Source organism: Heloderma suspectum, chromosome 17, assembly GCF_057233095.1.
Source record: "Heloderma suspectum isolate Gila_16-S chromosome 17, 16-S_ref, whole genome shotgun sequence".
Taxonomy (NCBI): Eukaryota; Metazoa; Chordata; class Lepidosauria; order Squamata; family Helodermatidae; genus Heloderma; species Heloderma suspectum.
The window spans coordinates 2,443,602-2,468,309 of NC_139474.1; the positions used below are offsets into that span (position 1 = coordinate 2,443,602).

The 24,708-nt window shown below is 45.7% G+C and overlaps 1 protein-coding gene across 1 annotated transcript; it reads left to right on the plus strand.

Annotated features, from left to right (window-relative positions):
• The first annotated feature begins 4,592 nt into the window (after positions 1-4,592).
• LOC146334194 (intelectin-2-like) lies at positions 4,593-19,394 on the plus strand. Its single transcript, XM_084823785.1, has 7 exons — positions 4,593-4,653; positions 4,924-5,037; positions 10,497-10,744; positions 12,809-12,967; positions 13,284-13,404; positions 18,312-18,415; positions 18,975-19,394. Exons 1-7 carry the CDS (start codon positions 4,593-4,595, stop codon positions 19,125-19,127), a joined length of 960 nt encoding a protein of 319 aa, XP_084679911.1. The 3' UTR covers positions 19,128-19,394.
• Positions 19,395-24,708: the final 5,314 nt, after the last annotated feature.

The window sequence follows — 24,708 nt, forward strand, 5'->3', positions numbered from 1 at the left end:
TTTGGATGTGGAATTAAAGATCTGTAATGGGAAGTTTGAAACAAGGTGGTACAAGAAACCTATGAAAAGCGATATATTATTGAACTGTAACTCTGCACACCCTGTACTAGTGAAAAGGCAGGTGGTAAAGAACTGGATTCAAAAGCTGTTGGGATGTCAACAATTAATTATGCTGAAGAATCAAAACAAAAGACAGTAAAACTGGCGGAGGGTAATGGCTATAGGTTACCAGTTCCAGCTGTTAGGAGTGTGAAGTATATCAGAAGGCTGCCTGTCTTGAAAATCCCATTTGTGTCTGACAGATTTGTTTGGGAAGCCCAAAAGATTCTTGATCACTGTAACATCAAGGCTAATATCACTTGCACTGGCCCGATAACATTGAAACAACATCTTGAGACGTCTCAGCTGTATGACAACAAATGCTGGACACAGGAATGCCCTATCTGTCTGGGAGAGACAGAGAGATAGTAAGGGGGAGAATTAAGGAGGCTATTTATAAAATTGAGTGTTTGGAATGTAACTCCTTTTAGTTTGGTGAAACTGGAAGACCTCTTCTAAAAAGATATGAGCGCTTAGCTGATATTCAGCATAATGAAACATGCGCTAGACCTTGGTCCCTTCGTATGAGGAAGAAACATGCTGGTAGAGCAATGTTAGTGAAGTTCTCTGTGCTAGCAGTGGAACGGAGCCTCCAAAGGAGAAAGATTAAAGAGGCAATGTTTACTGATAAACTGAAGCCTGATATCAAGGTAAACGATGAGATGAAACAAGCCACGATGTTAATTAACGCGGCTTGATTCAAGCCATGCAAAAGTTGTATTGTCAGCTGATGTAAAAAGTGGCTGATAACAATGTGAAAAGTAAAGTGAGGCATCCAGGCTCCTCTAGAACCCTAAAACCTGGTCAAGTGTAGGCATTTATCCTCCCACTGCTAAAGGTACTCCCCACAGACTCCACTGCTACTCTCTAGAGCTGCCTTCCCCAACCTGGTGCCCTTCAGATATTTTGGATTTATTTGTTTGTTTGTTTATTGCATTGATATCCTGCCTTTTTTTCCTCTTGCAAGGAATCCAAGGTGGCTTACATTATCTTCCTCCTCTCCATTTTATCCTCACAACAACAACCCTGTGAGGTAGGCTGGGCTGAGAGTCTGTGACTGGCCCAAAGTCACCCAGTGAGCTTCCATGGCCGAGTGGGGACCAGAACACAGATCTCCTGCCTCCCGACTTCAACCAGTGAAGAGCCAGTGTGGTGTAGTGGCAAGAGTGTTGGACTAGGAGCTGGGAGATCTGGGTTCTAGTCCCCACTCAGCCATGGAAGCTCACTGGGTGACTTTGGGCCAGTCACAGACTCTCAGCCCAACCCACCTCACAGGGTTGTTGTTGTGACGATAAAATGGAGAGGAGGAGGATAATGTAAGCCGCCTTGGGTTCCTTGCAAGAGGAAAAAAAGGCAGGGTATAAATGCAATAAATAAATAAATAAAATTAAAAAAAACCCTAATCTGCCCCAGCCAGTATGGTCAAGGGTCTGGAATGCTGGGGTTGCAGTCCAAAGCATCTGGAGGGCACCAGGCTTAGGAAGACTGTTCTAGAGGGTGTTCACCAATGTTTCCAAGATGAAGGAAATCATTCTAGGATGAGTCATCTGAAGTTTTCAATGTTATGACATGGGCAGTGATTAGGGGTGTACGAAACCCCGCTTACCTGGGTCCGCTGGGTTCCGCAGGTGGGGGGAGGCGATCTGTTCCTCCCCCCCCGGAATCCTGCCCGGCTGGCTCCGCTCTGTGGCCAGGCCGTGGAGCTGCCAGCCGGGCCAACCCGCAGCGGGGCCTCCAGCCGCTGCCAGGCTGGTACGGACGCAAATGGTGTCCTGTGTAGGAGACGCCATTTGCATCCCTACGCCAGCCCATGATAGGCTACGTAAATATTTACGTAGCCTATCACGAAAAAAACACACAACCACAGTGAACGCAAATGGTGGCAGCTACGGCGGCCACCATTTGCGTTCCCTTTTTTTCGCCATGATAGGCTACGTAAATATTTACGTAGCCTATCACGGCGGAAAAAAAGGGAACACAAATGGCGGCCGCCGTAGCTGCCGCCATTTGCGTTCCCTTAGTTTTGCCATGATAGGCTACGTAAATACTTATGTAGCCTATCACAGCTTCTGCAGGGACACAAATGGCGTCCCTGCGTTAGCCGTGATAGGCTACGTAAGTATTTACGTAGCCTATCATGGCTATATGGAAGAAGCGAATGGTGGCCGCAGACGCGGCTGCCATTCGCAATGCAGTGCGGACGGCAGCAGGTAGGTGCTCCGTTCCGGGCCCATTTCGCGGGGCAGGGGGGCTTCGTTCCGCCACAGATTTCGGGGGGCCGAATGCACTAGCATTCGGCCTCACCGAGATCTGTGGCGGAATTCTCCACCATGCCTAGCAGTGATGCCAACACAATATGATATTCTTAAGACAGCTGTACTCTGTGCCTCTGGGTTTTTTTTCTCTTGTTCCTGTGTTGTTGTTTTTCCCTCACTCCAAACAAACTTTTGATGGAGTTCATGATGCTTTTTCTGCATTAGTGCTGAACACTCTTCTGCATTAGTGCTGTTTGATTCCCAGGAGCTTCTACTACTCTGTGTAGGCGTCTAAATGTCATAGAATGTGATGCTAAGCAACAAAAAGCACACACAAGGAAAGTGCACAGATGTGTTATAGTGGTGCACTATATAAGCTTTGCCCACACCACCGCCAGAAAAATTCCAGCAGATGCCCATGTCCTGTTTCCTCTCCTGACCTTGACATGTTCATCTCCAGGTCTGGAGAGGTTGTACGCATGATCAAAGACCCTCCCTTTTGCAGGGGTTTCAACTGTGTAGAGAGAATCCCTTGTATGGGAGTATTCTCTAAACTATGCCATTTCAGGCTGTGGGTTCTGATGATGATCTGTTGGGTTGCAGGGTTTTGCTACGGATCAGATCTTCTTGTCTAGCTGTGAATGTGCATGATTGGCTAGCCATGGAGGCATGCTCATGGTATTTCATCCCCCCCACCCCCCCGCAGACACACACACACACACACACACCAGCATTCAGTCCTGGATCCTTTATTGGAAAACTCTTGATTTTTCACCCAGAATAGAAATGCTGGCCTGCAGGATTCCTCATTTTGAAAAATGCCTATCCTCTCCTGGAAGAATGACAAAATAAAGCCTATTATCTGTTTCACCTCAGCCCCTCCTGCCATGGGTCCCTGGTTTCTGAGAGCTATATGCTCTCATTGCCTGGCTGTTTACCAACAGGGGGTTGAGTTCCTTGATCAAGGTGCTAATAAATGCAGAGCAAGAGAACGGGACAAAGCAGAAGACCAGAACTCTGACAACGAAGAAAGCAGAGCTCCTGATCAGGTGAGCCAGCTACATTTCCCTAAAGCATGATTATGCAATACAGAGCTAAGAAAGTCATGGAAGCAGTTTAATCCATGCCATGAAGGGATTGTGCAACAAATGAGAATGACATCAGGAGCGGTGTGGATGTGTGTCTCTGTGTGTGCGCGCACACGTGTGTGTGTGTGTGTGCAAAACGTGGGATACCACAAGATCTTTTGGAGCCAGGCTGAAGGGTAAGAGAGATGGAGACTCTCCAGTGACAGGAGAGAGGGAACCTTGGTCTTCATGGCTCTTTCTCATCTCCCTATCTGTACCACCTTCCACCTGGTTAGAAGTGCTACCAGGGCTCAAACCAATCTAGAAAGCCACACTTCTGGTGCCAGAGCCCACATGCCTCTTGGGGTTGGGGTTTTGCACCCCTCAGAGATAAGTACCACTGAACATTTCACACAGTAGTTGGCAGAAAAATGATGGGCAGCTCTGAATGGGGCTAGCAGAGCCATTTTAACCATTGCTTTGTTGCAGCTGCTGTCTCCTAGAATCACCAGGGTCAGGTAGAGCTTTTTGAAACTCAGGGCCCCTCTTTCTTCACACCTGGACTGGGGAGCTGCTTTCTGTTCTGGCCATTAGGTTCTGACATGGCACAATTTGTGGCTAAAAAGAACACGGGATGCAGCTAAACCCAATGCAACATACCTGGAGTCCTGCAGAACTTCTGGGCTGTCTGTCCCTTGTCTGTCCCAGCAGCAAAGATGCCCTGGGGAGTTCTGAGATGACACAGAGTGCCAGGAAACCTTATGGGCAGCTGGACTACTAGCTCAGCTGTTGACTTGTGGTGTCGCTGCCCCATCAAGGAGCAGCTGTGGTGGCACCTTTGAGCTGGCAAGTGCTGGGGTCACAGAGACACAGGCTAGGGCCTGGATGAGGCCCCCAGGCTGCATCTTGACTACCCCTGAGCTGTCTGAATTGGCATCTTCAAGACAGCAAAAACTTCCCCTGGGCTTAGATTCTACAGTGCATTATGCTTCTCCCATAGATATTAACATGGGTTGATTTAAAACAAGTGATGAGTTGTATGGATTTGCATTGCTATTTGCTCAGCCATTTAATTAAAGCCTTGAATGCCTTGACTTGGTCATCTGGAGCTCCCTAAAATAAGCAAAGCTATTAATGAGCTGACATCTGATTTTCTTCCTCAGAGTCCACCATGAAGCAACTTGCTGTCCTGCTTCTACTCTTCGCTGTCCTCCCAAAGGCGAAACTGTGTAGTAAGTGTGGGCTGGGGCTGCTAGTCAGGTGAGAATGTTGCATTTTGGGAGTTGGGGGGGAGGGGAAGTAGGTTATTCTTTAACCATATTTGAGTACCTGCAATATGCCTCAAAAGCTGGGGCAAACCCTTGACTTCCCAGGGCAGAACTACCCTTGGTGGCCGCTGACTTCCATCTTCAAACATTGATTTCTGCCACAGAGCTGTAAAACCAGCCTTTGGCCAGCTTTCTCTGTTAATATCTATGTTCACCCCCATGTTGTGCATATAGATATCAACACCTGCCACGGCTTAGTAACAAGGGATGTCCTCGAGAAGCCAGGCCTGCCTGAGGAACTTCCACGGAGCTGTAAAGAAATCAAGGCTTCCCTAAAAGGCGCCACAGGTGAGCCATGAAGTGGTTGCTCCACAGAGCATGTGAAACTTTGACACAGGCTACACCTGAATAGAAACTCAAAATAGGGCTTTTAAAAATGTGCAACCAGACGCAAAATGTGCAGCTGCAGAAAAAAAAAGTGTCGTTCCAAAAAAGTATTTGTGCAGTTCAAAATTCAAGTAATACAAGAGTGGTGTTATGTTAATGATGTAAAATCATGGGATAACAAAATGAAAAGTAAAGTGAGTCATTCAGACTCCTCTAGAATTCTTTACGCTAACCAAGCATACCCATTTCTCCTCTCCCTGCCAAAGACACTACCCACAGACACCACTGCTAAACTCCACAGAGTGTTCACCAATGTTTCCAAGATAAAGGAAATCATTCTAGAACATGGGGGGCCCTTTCCTGAGAAGTCATGTGAAGGTGTCAATGTTTTGATAAGGTTGATGATGCCAGGAAATATGCGGCATTCTTAATAGGGACCAATGTGCTACATTAGTGCATCTATTCTTTTTCCTCTCCATCTTGTTCTTATATTGCACTCCTATGGTCCCTGATGAAAGGTCAGTTCTCTCTCTGAGGGGGAGATCAGACCTCTGAGGGGGAGATCTTTGATTCCCACCTCCCTGCCCCCACACAAAGATCCACAGTCCTCACCTGTCCAATGTCAGTCAGGGAGAAAAGGGAGAGAATCAGGGATATGGTGTGGGCAGCAGGGGAGGCTTTGGATCCAAAGGGATTTCCCTCCCATTGGTTGCAATGGGAGGGAAAGAATATGGGCTGAGGTGTCATCAATATGCGGATGATACCCAGCTCTACCTCTCTTTTTCATCAAATCCAGGTGAGGCAGTGGCTGTTCTGAATCAGTGCCTGGGCACAGTAATGGACTGGATGAGGGCCAATAAACTGAGACTCAATCCAGACAAGATGGAGGTACTGTTAGTGGGTGGTTCAACCTGTTCTGGAGGGGGTTGCTATCCCCATAAAGGATCAGGTTTGTAATTTGGGGGTGCTCCTGGACCCAGAACCGTCATTTGAGGCACAGGTGGACTAGGTGGCATGGACCACCTTTTATCAGCTTAGGCTGACATACCAAACCTTTATCTGGACAGAGATAGCCTAGCTACAGTTATCTATGCTCTGATAACCTCTCATCTGGATTACTGCAATGTGTTATATGTGGGGCTGCCTCTGAAAACGGTCTGGAAACTTCAGCTCGTCCAAAATAGGGCAGCGAGATTATTAACAGGGACTAGTCAATGAGATCACATCACACCAATACTTTTCCAGCTGCTCTGGCTGGCAGTCCATGTCCGGGCCCGATTCAAAGTGCTGGTTGTTGTTGTTTATTCGGTCAGTCGCTTCCGACTCTCCGTGACTCCATGGACCAGCCCACGCCAGAGCTTCCTGTCGGCCGTCGCCACCCCCAGCTCCCCCAAGGTCGAGTCCGTCACCTCCAGAATATCATCCATCCATCTTGCCCTTGGTTGGCCCCTCTTCCTTTTGCCTTCCACTTTCCCTAGCATCAGCATCTTCTCCAGGGTCTCCTGTCTTCTCATGATGTGGCCAAAGTTCTTCAGTTTTGCCTTTAATATCCTTCCCTCAAGTGAGCAGTCTGGCTTTATTTCCTGGAGGATGGACTGGTTTGATCTTCTTGCAGTCCAAGGCACTCTCAGAATTTTCATCCAGCACCACAGTTCAAAAGCATCTATCTTCCTACGCTCAGCCTTCCTTATGGTCCAGCTCTCGCAGCCATAGGTTACTAGGGGAAGACCATTGCTTTAACTATGCGAGCCTTTGTTGTCAGTGTGATGTCTCTGCTCTTAACTATTTTATCAAGATTTGTCATTGCTCTCCTCCCAAGAAGTAAATGTCTTCTGATTTCCTGGCTGCAGTCAGCATCTGCAGTAATCTTTGCACCTAAAAAGACAAAGTCTGTCACTGCCTCCACGTTTTCTCCCTCTATTTGCCAGTTATCAATCAAGCTGGTTGCCATAATCTTGGTTTTTTGGAGGTTTAACTGCAACCCAGCTTTTGCACTTTCTTCTTTCACCTTCGTCATGAGGTTCCTCAGCTCCTCCTCGCTTTCAGCCATCAAAGTGGCATCATCTGCATATCGGAGATTGTTAATGTTTCTTCCAGCAATTTTAACTCCAGCCTTGGCTTCATCAAGCCCAGCATGTCGCATGATGTGTTCTGCGTGCAGGTTGAATAGGTAGGGTGAGAGTATACAACCCTGCCGTACTCCCTTCCCAATCTTAAACCAGTCCGTTGTTCCGTGGTCTGTTCTTACCGTTGCTACTTGGTCGTTATACAGACTCCTCAGGAGGCAGACAAGATGACTTGGTATCCCCATACCACCAAGGACTTGCCACAATTTATTATGATCCACACAGTCAAAGGCTTTAGAATAGTCAATAAAACAGAAATAGATGTTTTTCTGAAACTCCCTGGCTTTCTCCATTATCCAGCAGATATTGGCAATTTGGTCTCTAGTTCCTCTGCCTTTTCTAAACCCAGCTTGTACATCTGGCAATTCTCGTTTCATGAATTGCTGGAGTCTGCCTCGCAAGATCTTGAGCATTACCTTACTGGCATGTGGAATAAATGCCACTGTTCGATAGTTTGAACATTCTTTGGTGTTTCCCTTTTTTGGTATGGGGATATAAATTGATCTTTTCCAATCTGTTGGCCATTCTTGTGTTTTCCAAATTTGCTGGCATATGGCATGCATCACCTTGACAGCATCATCTTGCAAGATTTTAAACAGTTCAGCTGGGATACCGTTGTCTCCTGCTGCCTTGTTATTAGCAATGCTTCTTAAGGCCCATTCAACTGCACTCTTCAGGATGTCTGGCTCTAGCTCACTGACCACACCATCAAATCTATCCCTGATATTATTATCCTTCCTATACAGATCTTCCGTATATTCTTGCCACCTTTTCTTGATCTCTTCTGCTTCTGTTAGGTCCTTGCTATCTTTGTTTTTGATCATACCCATTTTTGCCTGGAATTTACCTCTGATGTTTCTAATTTTCTGGAAGAGGTCTCTTGTCCTTCCTATTCTGTTATCTTCTTCCACTTCCGCTCATTGCTTGTTTAAAAATAATTGCTTATCTCTTCTGGCTAACCTCTGGAATTTTGCATTTAATTGGGCATATCTCCCCCTATCACTGTTGCCTTTTGCTTTCCTTCTTTCTTGGGCTGCTTCCAGTGTCTCAGCAGACAGCCATCTTGCCTTCTTGGTTTTCTTTTTCTTTGGGATGTTTTTTGTTGCCGCCTCCTGAACAATGTTGCGAACTTCTGTCCATATTTCTTCCGGGACCCTATCTACTAAATCTAGTTTCTTAAATCTATTCTTCACCTCCACTGCATATTCATTAGGAGTATTAGTGAGCTCATATCTAACTGATCTGTGGGTCTTCCCCGTTCTCTTTAGTCTGATTCTAAATTGTGCAATAAGAAGTTCGTGATCTGAACTACAATCAGCTCCAGGTCTTGTTTTTACCAACTGCATAGATGTCCACCACTTTTGGCTACAAAGAATGTAGTCAATCTGATTTCGGTGTCGACCATCTGGTGAAGTCCATGTATAAAGTCGTCTCTTAGGTTGTTGGAAGAGAGTGTTTGTTATGCACAGTGAGTTGTGCTGGCAAAATTCTATCAGCCTATGTCCTGCTTCATTTTGTTCTCCCAGACCATGCTTGCCTGTAATTCCAGGTGTCGTTTGACTACCCACCTTAGCATTCCAGTCTCCTGTAATGAAAATAACATCTTTGTTTGGCGTACTATCCAGTAGGTGCTGCAGATCCTCATAGAACTGATCTACTTCTGCTTCTTCAGCATCTGTGATTGGGTCGTATATTTGGATCACTGTGATGTTAAATGGCTTACCCTGAATTCGAATTGAGATCATTCTGTCATTTTTTGGATTGTATCCAAGCACTGCTTTAGCCACTTTATTATTAATTATGAAGGCTACTCCATTTCTTCTGTGGTCCTCTTGTCCACAGTAGTAGATCTGGTGGTCATTTGATGTGAAGTGGCCCATTCCAGTCCATTTCAGTTCACTGACACCCAAAATGTCTATATTTAATCTTGACATCTCCCCAATAACCACATCCAATTTGCCCTGGCTCAAAGATCTTACATTCCAGGTTCCTATGGTGTGTTGATCTTTAGAACATCGGATTCGTCGTTCACCACCAGCACCATCGGCTACTAGCCGTCCTTTCGGCTTTGAGCTACCTGCGTCATCACATCTGGGGCTAGTTGAACTTATCCTCTGTTCCTCCCCAGTAGCATTTTGACCATCTTCCGACCTGGAAGTCCCATCTTCCAGTGGTATACTGATATATCTCTGGTTGTACTGATCCATTTAGGTTTCATGGCAAGAAATCTGGGCTGGGTTTCCGTTTGCTTCCCCAGGGATCGTATTTAGTCTGACCTCTCTGCCGTGACCTTCCCGTCTTGGGTGTCCCTTCACGGTTTAGTTCATGACGTCATTGAGGTGCTCAAGCTCCAGCACCACGACAAGGTAACGATCTCCTTTGCTGGAGAAAGTGCTGGTATTAACATTCAAAACCCTAAAAGGCTTGGGGCCAGGTTATCTGAAGGATGGCCTCCTCCCATATGTACCTACCCAGGCCCTAAGATCATCTTCAGGGATCCTTCTCCAGGAGTGAGGTGGGTGGCTACCAGGAAGAGGGCCTTTTCGGCTGTGGCACCCTGGCTGTGGAATAAGCTCCCTGGCCCCTATGTTATACTCTTTCCAGTGCCAGGTGAAGACCTTTTTATTTTCCCAGCATTTTAGCATTCTAGTCTTTTAGCTTTGCTATTTTAAATCTGTTACTGTATTTTAAATCTCTACATTGCTGCTAGGTTTTATTCTGGTTGTACCTGTATACTGTAGTTTTAAGCTTTTATATTGTATTTTTAATGCTCTTCTTGTGGTTTTAATTTTTGTGAACCATCCAGAGAGCTTCAGGTATTGGGTGGTATAGAAATGTAAACAAATAAATAAACCAATGCAGCAACCTGGACGAATGTTGGTGAATGCTGCTCCTCCCTCACTTCCGCCCTACCAACAGGAACTCAGTAGAGTGTTGGATAGGTTGGATGCCCCACCTTCAACAGTGGATTACCCTGTAAGTTTTTGATATCCCTCACTCCAAATAAAGTTTTGTTGGAGTTCATGATGCCTCTTGTGTGCAGTTAGAATATAACTCTCTCCTGCATTTGTGCTGTCATATTCCCAGTTCTGAGGAATTTCTGCCACTCTTTATATGTTTCTAAATGTCATGGAATGTGACTCTAAGCAACAACTATCATGTGCTTTGCATGTGATTCACAATCACATACCACTGTGCAGTTCAAAATTTCTTTTAAAAAGCTCTAACCTCAAACACTGTCAAACTACTGCTTTGATCCTCACTTTTGACATGCAAATATCTGGGTTTCGGCAGATGGAATGTATATCCTGGCCACAGAAGATGATGAGCTCTACCAGACCTTCTGTGACATGACAACCAATGGAGGAGGCTGGACCTTGGTGGCCAGCATCCATGAGAACAACATGCATGGGAAATGCACCGTGGGGGATCGTTGGTCCAGCCAACAAGGCAGTAATGCCAATTATCCAGAAGGAGATGGAAATTGGTCCAACAATTCCACCTTTGGGTCAGCCATAGGCTCAACAAGTGATGACTACAAGGTGAGCGCTTCTACTTAGATGGGCAGATGGTTAGGTGGAAGGATAGACTTGATCCTATGCACATCTGCTGAGAAGGAAGCTCCACTGTGTTCACTCCCAGTAAGAAACCATGGGATTGCAGCCCCAATATTCCAGGCAGGTCACCTCTCTACCTGTAGCTGAGTCATTCTCAATTAATTCCACCTTTGATCAGCTGGAGCATCAACAAGCGATGACTAAAACATGAGAACCAGGGCTGGCATCAAAGGTAGGCAAAGTTGGGCACCTGTGAGGGACCATACTCCAGCAGAGGCCCACTGGCAAGAGCCCCTTGGAGTTGTCACTCCTCTTTGCCATTGCAACCTGCTTGTTCACATGCCTCTCACTCTGGCCAGACAACAGAGGTAGTGAGAAGGAGGAGCAGGAGACGCCACTGCCTGCTTCCCCACTGGCTCTCTGTCAAGGAAGAAAGTGGGAGCAATGATGAGAAAGCGGAGGAGCAACGGCAGCTTGTGACAATAGTGGTGAGAAGGTAAACTTACAAAGGGGGGGCATTGAGGGTCTCTGGCCAAAGGCCCCTCCAAAACTAGAGTCTGCATTTGTGAGAACGTCTGCATAGAAGTGGTCAGAATAGATGGAAGGAGAGTTTTGTAAACCAGCCTTCCCTTGACAGTGTCCGAAGAAGATGATTCTTGCTGCTTCCCTCACTTAAAAGTGAGGGAAGTGTCCTGCCCGTCAGAGGAGAAAATAGTGGCCTGATGAAGTATAAGGCAGGCAGCTTCCTGTGGTGGGGGTCTCAATAAACTGCAGTGTGCCAGAGCCATTCACTCTGGAATAACCTGTCTTGATCTAGTTTTTGAAGCAGGCACACTGATAAGCTGACCATCAAATTTTAACAGAATTTTTAAAATTTCACATTGGATCTAAGCAAACATGTTATAGGATAGTTACAGCTAACACACATATCTGGGTGATGGGGGAGGGACAGCCATACCATGGTATTTGGATGCCATGTCCACAAGTTGCCCTCCCTTTGGAAAACCCTCCCCCATGCAGTTCGGGAAGCAGAAAATGTGGCATCCTTCAAACACCTCCTGAAAATGTACTTGTTCACCCAGGCTTTCCCAGTCAAGTTTCGTTTCTCAGTCACTTATTTTTCCACTCTGAAATGTGTTTCATACTGAACTTTGAGATATTAAGTCTGTATGACATTTCATGTGTGTTTTGGTGTGCAATTCTCCTAATACATGCAGCTTTGTACACACTATTGCCTAGTATACACATTTTTGCAAACAATAAAGTGTCTGTGGCACCTTCAAGACCAACAGGTATTTTATTAAGGCATTTTGTGGGCTAAGCCCACTTCGTCAGATGCAGGAAAGGAGAGAAACAAGATGGAAAGGTCAGTTACAGGCAGGTAGAAAGTAAACGTTCCAATTCAATTTAAAGAGATATCTGCAGTAGAAAGTGAACTGCAAGGAGGGACTTGAACTCTGCACACTGTAATGACTTAGCCATTCAGATGCCTGTTCCAAGGTTTTAAACTATGAATAACAACTCCGAGGTCTCACGCTGAATTCTGTCTCTAAAGTTTCTCTGTTGTAAGACAACCACTTTTTGTACCCATTTTTTAAAAACTGGCAAACTCCATTCCAAAATTTGGAGGAGTGTGAATTTCGAAGAATAACTGATTTTTGGTTCAACTTTTGTTCAAAAGTGTAAATATAGGTGAGTTCAAATTAAAATGCAAACCAAACAAATTTCTCCCTCTGTCCCTAACACCTCTTAACATCTCCTCAAAACACAGAAATAGGGTCAACATAGAGACTGGGATTATTCACGCACAGGAAAGGCTGAGATTGTCCCACAGCTGCTGCCTGGGTAAGTGGATGGATATTTTCCATTCTAAAAGGCTCTTTCACCATCTAGTGGAAGTTGGATGTTCCTACAGGCAGAAATATCAACTCAAGGGATGTGCCCATTGTGTACACTCAGCAATGGATCTCCAATTATTGTACAAGGACACTTTTATAAACAACAGCAACTCTCTTTTCCCCACCTCTCATGTGGTCGCTTTCTTTCCAGAATCCCGGCTATTATGCTCTTGCAGCAGGAGATCTATCCGTATGGCACGTCCCAAACAAAACCCCCATGAAAGAATGGCGGAATGCGTCACTCTTCAGATACCACACTGAAACTGGGTTCTTGGCTAAGGAAGGAGGCAGCCTTCTCAGGCTGTATGAGGTAATCATGGGTGCCTGGTGACTCAGCATTTCATCTTGCTGCTGACTCAGCATTTGGGATTCAGTGGGCAGACCCAACTGAATCCCCAATGAGTATGACAGGAGAGCTTAAGACCTTTGGATCTTATCCCCTTGTCTTACACTAAGCTGTGATGATGTGACTGAGCTTGTACTTAGTCTGCAGTGGGGTCCTACATTTAGAGTAATTAGAAGAACTTTGCAAGTTCTTCCCTGTCTTATGGGTCTTTTGTTGCTGAGCATCAGGAATGCCACAAACCCAAAGCAATCATCAGATTGTTGTTTGCGTCCCTTTTCAGAAATACCCAGTGAAATATGGTATTGGCCGTTGCCTAAGAGATAACGGCCCAGCTATACCCATTATCTATGATGCCGGTGATGCCAAGAAGACATCAAAGTATTACTCTCCAAAAGGGCAGGGTAAGTCTTTCTTCTTTTGCCCACACCCTGCTGCTCATCTGGCCAAGTCCAGTGTCCCACAGATTGCAGCATATATGTAGAATGGCCTTCCCCAAATTGGTGCCCTCCAGATGTTTTGGACTTCAACTCCAATCAGCTCCAGCCATCATGGTCAAGCATGCTAGGAGTTGTAGTCCAAAATGTCTGGAGGGCATTGGGTTGGAGAAGGCTGCTGTAGAATGAGAGTAAAATGAAACAACAGTGAGTAAAATGAAACAACCAACATTAAGTTTTATGTGTTTTTTTGATTCCATCCTTCCTCAGTGAATACTGAAGTTAATTAAATAACTACTAAACCGCACAGGTAGATGTTGGGATGACTCCCAAAGTATTTCCAACTATCCCATTTGCTGCCCCATGTATCAGTTGTAAGTTATTAAGGTCCTGTATAGCATGGATCAAATCCTTGCTCTTCTAATAAAGGTCTTTGCCTCTACCACCTCTTCCCCTAAGCAATAGCATAAATTGTACGGAGAGAATATTTTTTTTTTGTAGAGGAGCTCTACATTATTCTAGGCATGGAAGTAAATGCCAGGGGTACTACCATGGATGTGGGGGGCGGGGGACATAGAGGCAGATCAGTTCAGATTAACATCCTAATTAAAAAAATAGCTTTTGAAGGAAATGGTGTTGACTTTGTAATGTGGCCTGTCATCACGGGCAGGGCATATTCATATTCCAAGACAAGTAATCGACAAGGAACTCTGTTGGTGTCATGGGGCTGTTCCTTCTAGCATACACTCTGGCATTCTAACACAGGATACCCGATTTTGTGAGATTATTTACTGTAGCGAATCTCATGGTAAAAGCTTAATGGTTACACTCTTCAGAAATCATATACCTATAGCAGAAGCTATAGGCACATCGCTTAGTTTGAGAAACATTTTAGGTATATAACTACAACTGTGTCAAAGATCAGCCCAACAACAGTTTCCCAAGTCGAGATCTTTATGGTTCAGAATACAAGGCAAGGTCAAGGGCCACAATAAATCCAGGCAAGATAATATTCCATGCAATTCAAGATGTAGTTCAAGAGCAAGTTACAAACTAGAATACCCACACAGATAGATCAGTCCAACAACAGAGTCTACGTCAGAATCTCCACAGGATATGGGGCAAGGCAGATTGAAGATCAAGGGTCATGGTAAGTCTAAGCTAGAGAGAGAGACAGAACATGGCAGTAGAGTTGTTCCCTTTCAGGGCCTCTTTGATTCAGGCTGTCAGGCAAACTAAGTCCAGAATTCAGGATACCAGGAGGCAGGTGAGAGTCCCAGGCAGTAGAGATGTTCCCCATTAGGGCCTCTACTACCCTAGATACCAAGCAGGCTAAAAATCCAGTTGTCAGGATGGGCTCAGGCATTAAAGAAGGGTTGAGTCCAAACAAGAAAGTGGTCGAGAAATAAGAGACATTACATTCCATGGCAGGTTCTTAACAATACAAATTTTAAAGGGTCCAGATTTGATGGAGAGTCCAGGTGAGGAGGGCTTCAGGCAGCTCAGATGGTGGTAAGTCCAAACAGGAAGGATTTTGGGTAGTAAAGATGAGATATTCCCAGCCTCGGCACAAGCTTAAATGCAAGGGAGGGACTATAAGAGCCCTTACAATCTGATTGACAGAGGACTCTAACCCATAAACTAGATTAAGCCTAACAGGGCATATCTGTCTGCCCTCTTTAGACAGCCTCTGTTTCTGAGGAGACAGGTTTGAAACTCCTCCTTCTTCAGCCAAATATCTCCGTGCTAGATCCTCACAGAAAGACTGTCAGCCTTCGGCGATACAGGCATGTTGTTCAAGGTTGAAACCTGCAGCTGGTCAGGAGGGTTCAACTCCCCCCTCTGCGAAGCCAGGCAGAGTTAATCTCCACCATTCTGACATTCCACAGCCTGAGTAGTCCCCAAAACAGATGGAAAACCAGGCTGAGCTGAACTCTCATGGCCTAGGGCTTTCCACAACTGGACTGAGTCCCTAATTAACCTGTTCTAAACCTGAATCAGAGTCTGGCTGAGAACCCATAGGCTCCGCAGTGGCACTGGGGCTAATCCTGGCATCTGGTCTATTCTAAACAGTTCCTACCACAGGTTCTTATGCCGAGTAGGGATTTTATGGGCGCCTGGCATGGGGGTGGAGTCCAATGGACTCCCCCACACACACTTGGCCTTCCAGACTGCGGTCCGCAGATCCTGCCAGCAGCCCACCTCTGCTTGCCATGCTGCGCAGACCCCTGGACAGTCCAGCGAGCTCTGTGCAGCTACCTGGGCCCCTAGCGAGCCGCCATTTTCCATAAAAATGGCAGCTCATTATTCCACGTAAAAGGTCTTTTACACAAATGGAGGCTGTAAAGCCACCATTTATGCAAGATTAGAGGCCATTCATGCTGTCCAGGGGCTCGCGTGGAGAGTTGGAGTGCCTGGTTTTAAAGGAGAACTCAGGTGTAGTGGGCAGAATTGAAATATGGAGAGATAGAGAGAACCGGTGCTCATTTTGGGATATACATTCAATAGAAAGGACAGGGAATGGTGCATTGGAGGTGGTCTCACTCTATATGTCAAAGAGGGCATAGTGCAAGCAGATAAGAAGCCCTAAAAGGGGAGACTCATCTACAGAAGTGCTCTGGGTAACAATACCAGGCTCCAGTATGCCTATGTACACCTGTCTCTGGGGAACACAAGCGGGAGGGTGCTGTTGCATTCATGTCCTACTTGCAAGTTTCAAACAGGCAGCTGGTTGGCCACTGTGTGAACAGACTGCTGGACTAGATGGACCATTGGTCTGATCCAGCACAGTTCTTCTTATGTTCTTATGTTCTAATCCAACTGAGATGTAACCATGGTATTTGTTAGTATGGCTACATTTGATCTTCCCAGAAATGGGCGCAGTTGGTGATCCAGCCTAAACTGGCCAAGGGCCCCCAGGCTAAGGCCACTATCTCAGCATCCAGCAGCAAAGCCAGATCTAGGAGAACCCCCAAACTGCAAACCTCATCTTTGAAGTAAAGTGCTTCTCTTACACACTAGGCTGAACCTCCCCTCTCCCCCCCCCCCACTACCAGAAAATGACACACACCCTTCCTAGACCACCTTGCTCTGGTCCAGATTATGCTTAAATTAGTAGCTCTCATTCAGCCTATTACTGCCTCCAGACACCAGTTCAGGACATCAACAGCATCCCTAGATCCTGATGGAAAAGAGAGACAAAACTGCATGTCATTTGTATACTGATGGCACCCCAAAATCTCCAGACGACCTCCCCAAGTAGTCCCATTTAGACGTTAAACAGCATAAGGTACAAGATGGCACCGTGCAAGGCAGCATAGGCCAACATCATCCATACAGCAAAGTGCTGAGCAGAAGTCCCGCAGCACCACCTTCTGAAACCAAGCTTCCAACAAAGACCAGAGGCATCAAAAAATGATGCCCCCATGACTGGGCTGTACCAGGTGTTCCAGAAGAGCACCATGGCTGATGGTAGCAAAGCCACTACCAGGTCTAGCAGAACCAACAGGAATATACTTCCCCTCTCCAGGTCCTGGACTACGTCATCCACCAGGACAAAAAAGACTGTCTTCATCCTGAAAGCTCTGTTTCCTATTTCATAGAATCATAGAATATAGAATAGTAGGGTTGGAAGGGGCCTACAAGGCCATCGAGTCCAACCCCCTGCTCAATGCAGGAATCCAAGTCAGAGCATCCCTGACAGATGGCTGTCCAGCCTCGTCTTGAAGGCCTCCAGTGTGGGAGAGCCTACCACCTCCCTAGGTAATTGGTTCCATTGTCGTATTGCTCTTACAGTCAGGAAGTTTTTCCTGATGTTCAGCCGGAATCTGGCTTCCTGTAACTTGAGCCCATTATACCTAGTCCTGCACTCTGGGATGATCAAGAAGAGATCCTGGCCTTCTTCTCTGTGACAACCTTTCAAGTACTTGAAGAGTGCTATCATATCTCCCCTCAGTCTTCTCTTCTCAAGGCTAAACATGCCCAGTTCTTTCAGTCATTCTTCACAGGGCTTTGTTTCCAGTCCCCTGATCATCTTTGTTGCCCTCCTCTGAACCCTCTCCAGTTTGTCTGCATCCTTCTTAAAATGTAGTGCCCAGAACTGGACACAGTACTCCAGATGAGGCCTAACCAGTGCAGAGTAGAGGGGAACTAGTACTTCCCGGGATTTGGAAGCTATGCTTCTATTAATGCAGCCCAAAAGAGCATTGGCCTTTTTTGCAGCCACATCGCATTGTTGGCTCATCTTCAGCTTGTGATCGACAACAATTCCAAGATCTTTCTCGCTTGTAGTGTTGTTGAGCCACGTATCCCCCATCTTGTAACTGTGCATTTGGTTTCTTTTTCCTAGGTGCAGAACTTGGCATTTATCCCTATTAAACGTCATTCTGTTGTTTTCTGCCCAGTGCTCCAGTCTATCCAGATCACTTTGAATTTTGTTTCTGTCTTCCAAACTATTAGCTATCCCTCCCAATTTTGTGTCATCTGCACATTTATTTGATCAGCATTCCCTGCACCTCCTCCTCCAAGTCATTAATAAAAATGTTGAAGAGCACTGGGCCCAGGACTGAGCCTTGCGGTACCCCACTCGTTACCTCTCCCCAGCTTGAGAAGGTCCCATTGATAAGCACTCTTTGAGTCCGATTCTGTAGCCAACTGTGGATCCACCGGATCGTTGTTTCATCTAGCCCACTTTGAGCTAGTTTGCTCATCAGGAGATCATGGGGCACTTTGTCGAAAGCTTTGCTGAAGTCGAGGTATATGATGTCTACAGCATTCCCACGGTCTACAAGGGAGGTGACTTGATCAAAAAATGAGATCAGATTTGTCTGGCAGGACTTGTTTTTGACAAATCCATTTCTGCCTTGTTTTCTCAGCTGAATTTGTTCCTGGCTTTGTTCAGTTCCGAGTGTTTAATAATGAGAAAGCTGCCATGGCTCTGTGCTCTGGGGTGAAAGTCACGGGATGCAACACAGAACATGTAAGTAGCCTGGCTAGCTTAAACCCATTGCTGCAGCTTGAAGCCACTGCAAGCTGTCCTTCCCTCAGGATATCTAGATTTATACTTATTCCTCTCCCCTTAACAGGGCACCCTTCTTTGAAGAGCCAGGGTGCTCCAACATTGGAGCATCTGACTTATCCGAGGCCCTGATGAGCTCTTGCTGGCAGGGTGGAGTTGAGGGAGGACAGACACTCCCCTTTTAATGATTCACATTGGCACAACTGCCTTGCACAAGTCTACATTCGGGTTTGTTGTTGTTTTGGTACCTGTTGTTGCAGAAATTTCAGATTTCTGCATCATAGCCCTGACCCACTATAATTTTTTAGTTCAGTGTCAGCAGAGCTCAAGACTAGCTTCTTTGTCCCTTTTCGATACTTATGTATTTTGCATTTTCTACTGATGGTGTAAAAATTCATTTTAGTCTTTGCTAGCTCTCCAAGGTGTCAAAGACATTTCACATTCTAAGCTCACCCTCTGTAGGGTTTGCACTTCCTCCCAGTTTGTGTCATCTGTATTTCCTCTTCCTCCCTTTTCCTAGCACTGCATTGGTGGAGGGGGCTTTTTCCCAAAAGGAAATCCTCGGCAATGTGGTGACTTCACTGGCTTTGACTGGAACGGCTATGGGACACACAAAAGCTACAGCGTTTCGAAAGTTCTCACTGAGGCTGCTGTACTGCTCTTTTGCCGTTAAGTCAAACAAATTCTGGTGTTGTGGAAACAGACACATCAGAGCCACAACCCTGAGAGTGCAACGCTTTTCTTCAATGGCAATGAAAATAAAAAGCGAGCTAAGGCAGGAGTGGAAAGAAGGCAGATCAAGATCTACTGATAGATGTATGGATGGTTTGCAGTCGATTGGCAAGGATTTTAGGCTCTCAAGTGTTTATCAAGAGCAGAAACAAAATGACTTTTTGTTGCTCAAAAAAATTATACTGCTCAAATAAAGACAGCTCGGCCTAATCAGGAGTGGATTTTTGTGTGGAGGGAATGTGGGCTTCCATTCAGTTCTGGTACTCAAATTTCTGGGCTCAGAATTATTTAATTCAAAAGCCCTATGCAGGCACTCGCCTTCAACACACGTAGGGGTAATGTGTGGACAGGATGTGTGCGAGCATGAATACAGCTGATTTTATTTATTTATTTATTTATTTATTTATTTATTTTCTTGATCCCCCATCTGGCCAGTCACCTGGCCACTCTGGGCGATGTATATCAATACAAACAGTTTTAAAAGAATAACATTTTACATTAACACATCATATTTCTAAAAATACCCTAACCCACCCCAAATGCCTGCCTGAACAACCACGTTTTTAATGCGTGGTGGAAGCTCATTAAAGAGGGGGCATGGCGGAGCTCCCTAGGGAGGGAGTTCCACAGAGCGGGGGCCACCACAGAGAAGGCCCTCTCCCTCATCCTCACCAGCCTAGCTGTCCTGGCTGATGGAACACAGAGAAGGCCATCCGAGGCTGATCTTGTTAAGTGGCCTGTCTGGTGCTGCTGGAGGCGCTCCTTGAGATAGGCTGGGCCGGAACCGTATAGGGTTTTAAAGGTCAAAACCAACACCTTGAATTTGGCCCGGAAAATGACTGGAAACCAGTGCACCTCCTTCAGCACTGGAGTGATGTGATCACACTGGCGGCTGCCTTTAATCAGGTGAGCTGCTGTGTTCTGTACCAGCTGCAGCTTCCGAATCGTCTTCAAGGGTAACCCCACGTAGACCGCATTACAGTAGTCTAAACAAGAGGAGACCAGGGCATGTACTACCAATGGGAGCAGATGGTTGGGAAGGTAGGGGCACAGCCGCTGTATCAGATGGAGTTGGTACAGCCCTGTCTGGCTCACAGCTGACACCTGAGCCTCCATGGACAGCTGGGAGTCTAAAATGACCCCCAGGCTGCGGACCTGGTCTTTCAAGGGTAGCCGTACCCCATTCAACACCAGGTCAACATCCCCCAACCTCCTCTTGTCTCCCACCAAAAGTACCTCGGTCTTGTCAGGGTTCAGCTTCAGCTTAATCCTCCCCATCCAGCCACTCACTGTCTCCAGATATTTGGACAGGGATTCTACGACCAACTTTGGTGAAGATTTAAACGAGAGGTAGAGCTGCATGTCACCTGCATATTAATGACACCACACCCCAAACCTCCTGATGATAGCCCCCAGCAGCTTCACATAGATGTTAAATAACAATGGGGAGAGGATAGAACCCTGTGGCACCCCACAAGTGAGCGGCCATGGGTCTGAAACCTCCTCCCCCAGTGCTACCCTCTGGTACCAGCCAGAGAGGAAGGACTGGAACCACCGTAATACAGTGTCTCCAATGCCCAACCCCTCCAGGCAGTCCAGGAGGATACCGTGGTCAACGGTATCAAAAGCCGCTGAGGGGTCGAGGAGAACAAGGAAGAAGCATTCCAAAGCATTCGCCCCTATCCATAGGATTTGTGCCAGAAGGAATGCCCATGCCTTAGTGTTCAGCTGAACGCACTTAGAAAGGTTCTGCAATCTGGAACCCTGCTTATCATGGGAGCTCTGTAAGCACATTCAACTGAATGCACTTACAAGCCTCTACACACAGAGAGCGTCTCTACACCAGCCTAAAATCCTGCATTTCAAATGGGGCTTTCTGCTTCTGTTTTAAATGCAGGATCACAACGGACACCCTTTACACATGCTTCCTTCTCCCCCTTATCTGAGTCTTCCATACGTTTCATTGATCTAGCTCCTCTTCTTGCAGCTTTTCCTTTTTCACAGATGGAATTCAACCAGAACACAAGCGTGGTAATTTAATAGCTCATTGTCTCTGATCTATTAAAAAATGGAATAAAAGTCATTTAGTGCAGGAGACGCCCTGGAGGTTCACGACGTCATCTAAAGGGCCGCAAACGTCTGTGAGTGAGCAATCTCAAAAGCAGGACAAAAGCTCTGTGTGAAGAAGCCCAGAGAGTGCCCTTTCCATCAACAGTGTTGACATATGCATCATATCCCAGGCAATGTCTGTTATTGACTGTAGTGATAATTTCATTTCTTCTGGGGTGGCCTACTGCTCATCAAGAGATGCAAATGCTAAATTAGTTACTATTTTTTCAACAGCTCACACTGTGCTCAGGACGTTTAAGAATATCAATGATCTCCCTATTGCCAGTGATACTTTTTATTACAACACCAATTGAATTTTTTTAATTGCTTCACGTGCTCATTTGTGACAGCATACACAATATCTTGTTACAATGTTGTGTGTCTCCAGTTTGCACCTGTTAATGATATCACCCCCTAGGAATCTTGCAGGGTTCCATGGCTCCTTTTCTGGTGGCTGCTGGTATTCATGCAGACTCCTTTCCACAGTAAGCCCCGCAAACAAAAGTACCAATACATTTCTGGAGCTGCGATGACAATTCCAGTGGAAATTGTTATGACTTGGATCATATTGAATGGTTTGACTTGGAGTAAAGCTGTCAGATCAGATATTTTAAGATACAGGAAGGTGATCTTTATCAAATGGTACCAGTTTCAGCCATGTACCTTATGACATAATCAATGGCCCCTTTTTGGAGAGGTCAGAAAGGGGGTACACCTCAACAAAGTCAAATTGGACAGTCTGGGATTATATACAATATTCTGTAACACATGCTGCTTGCTTCATCCATGCACCTTGTGACATAATTACTGGCCCTGAAAAGGGGTTTCAGGGGGCTGCCTCCACCTAAATGATCCAGGAGTTGCATATAAGGCTGGCAGTATTGAAGATGCCACAACTTTCTTAAGATGTCCACCTAGTCAAATCTTTTGTACCTTATGATGGAAGTATTTTGACAATATATTGGGCTGGAGCTAAAGGGTAGGGTCTAATGGTGACCTATCACTGGCGGCAAGCACTGCCAATTCCTGGTGCACAAGCGGCTGGCAGGTCCACCTTCCAGAAACCTGCATTTCCAGTCATTTGGGGACTTGCCCCCAGAAGCACTACATCACCGCCACTGGCAGTAGGGGCCACGTGTGTACTGGGAACCTGCCAGCAGTAGCTCACCACTGGATCTTACCCCAAAACTCCACACTCAGAATGTTCTTGCATTTTTACTTTCATTTTTCTCTATTCAGTGAAGTTTTATTTGTTCCTCAATAAACAGGTTGTGATTTGGGCCGACAAAAGTGAGTAGAATCTGACTTCTTTTAAAAGTGAGGAACTTAATAGTGGCAATGAGAAAATCTTACTATGGGAAAGATCGTAAACTGAGGGATTTAATGGAGAGATAGGGGACTTACAGCAATATGTGCAGAGACTGGGCCATTATTTTCTGGTAATAAGTAAATAAGAATTATTTTCTGGTAACGAGACCACTGATGGGGCCAAGCAATGCACAATATTTCTCAGTGTGTGTGTGTAGCAGTAAAACTTATGACCTTTTGAGAAATTTGTTGCAGCCACAAATGGCAGAGAATGAAAGTTTCACAGAGTTGCAAAAGATCTTGCTTGAACAAGATAAGCCAGGTGTAGTTGCGGAATGTTTCAAATTCCAAAACAGAAGGAGGAAGGAAGGTGAATATATCAGAATATATAGCTGAACTAAAAACCCCTAACTGAACACTGTTCCTTTGGGAACGTTCTAGAGGACATGTTGAGAGACAGATTTGTTTGTGGAGTTGGGGATGTTAACATGGAAAACAAATTACTTGCAGATGGGGATCTCATGTGGGATAAAGGTGTAAAGGTAGCAACAACCATGGAAACAGCAGTAAAAAATTTAGAGGATTTACAGCTGGACAAAAAAGCCTATAAACCAAATGCAAAATTCACAACAAAAGTTTAGACTAATTGAGAGGTGTTTTCATTGCAGAACAATGCATGCAGATGCAGTTTATAGAGACAAAATGTCCCAGTATCTTAAATGAAGGAAGACTGGACACTTAGCCAGAAATTGGGGGGGGGGGCTATCAGGCAACACAACTAAATCAGGCCAAAGACAAGGCAAGAAAGCAAAAAGCCTATCACTGACAGGAGGAAGAAGGGGAGGAAGAAGCTGAAGAGGTCCACCCTGTATGCTGCGTTGTAGGAGAAAAGAAATTCAGGATAATAAATCTAATTAAGCAGACTCTTATTTCCTGTCTATACCTGGGTTCAGAAAGACACTTTTTTCTGATGCTGAGAAGGAATGACTTTTTCACAGACAATGCACTTATTTTATAAATAGATGCTCATAGAGTATATTTTAAAACATTTATTAACAACAAGCAAATCCATTTAAGACCATTACAGAAAGACACTGATACCATGGTATTTCTTGACAAAGATTAAATCAGGACAAGTGAATATAGAGCTGGTGTATGGTTTTGTTAATCTAAATTGGGGATTAACTCACCTGACCATTCCCAGCACAGTCACCCTGGGCATTGCTTGGATGGGGAAGGGCCATTGCACAGGGGTAGAACTTATAATTTGCCCTCAGAAGGTCTTGTTCAACTCTTACCTGAAACCTTGGAGAACCACTGCCAACCAGTGTAGGCAATACTGAGCTGAATGGACCAATGGACTGACTCAGGGCTGGCATCAAGGGTGGGCATAGTTTGGCACCTACTCATGGCCCACACCCCAGCAGAGGCCCACTAACAAGAGCCCTCAGGACTTGCTCCTCTTCTCCACCATTGCAACGTGCTCGTTCACCTCCCTCTTGCTCTGGCCCAGACAACAGAGGTGGTGAAGAGGAGCCCTCAAAAACCTGGGGCTGGCACTGAGTATAAGACAACTTCCTATGTCCTGTACATGCTAGAATCCTGCCAGGCATGCATACTCCACCAGATGCAGGATTTGGCTTCTGGGATTGCTGGACAAACATGCCTTTCAGTACAAACATGTACTAGAAGGCATGTTTGTCCAGCAGCAGTTTGTCCAGCAACATGAACTTGCTCCCAAGGAGCAAGCGTCTTTTAATTTCATGGCCACAGTCACCGTCTGCGGTGATCTTGGAGCCCAAGAAAGTAAAATCTGTCACTGCTTCCATTTCTTCCCCTTCTATATGCCAGGAAGTGATGGGGCCAGATGCCATGATCTTCGTTTTTTTAATGCTGAGTTTCAAACCAGCTTTTGCACTCTCCTCTTTCACCCTCAGCAAGAGGCTCTTGAGATCCTCTTCGCTTTCTGCCATTAGGGTGGTATCGTCTGCATATCGGAGGTTGTTGATAATTCTCCCGGCAATCTTAATTCCGACCTCTGATTCATCCAACCCGGCGTTTCTCATTATGTACTCTGCATGTAAGTTAAATAAGCAGGGTGACAA

What these genes read in the sequence shown, in the direction of transcription:
- LOC146334194 (XM_084823785.1), top strand. Translation starts at nt 4,593, where the DNA reads ATGAAGCAACTTGCTGTCCTGCTTCTACTCTTCGCTGTCCTCCCAAAG. An exon ending in CCCAAAGGCGAAACTGTGTA is followed by an intron (nt 4,654 to 4,923) that starts GTAAGTGTGGGC and finishes TTGTGCATATAG; the next exon opens with ATATCAACACCTGCCACGGC. An exon ending in TTCCCTAAAAGGCGCCACAG is followed by an intron (nt 5,038 to 10,496) that starts GTGAGCCATGAA and finishes GGGTTTCGGCAG; the next exon opens with ATGGAATGTATATCCTGGCC.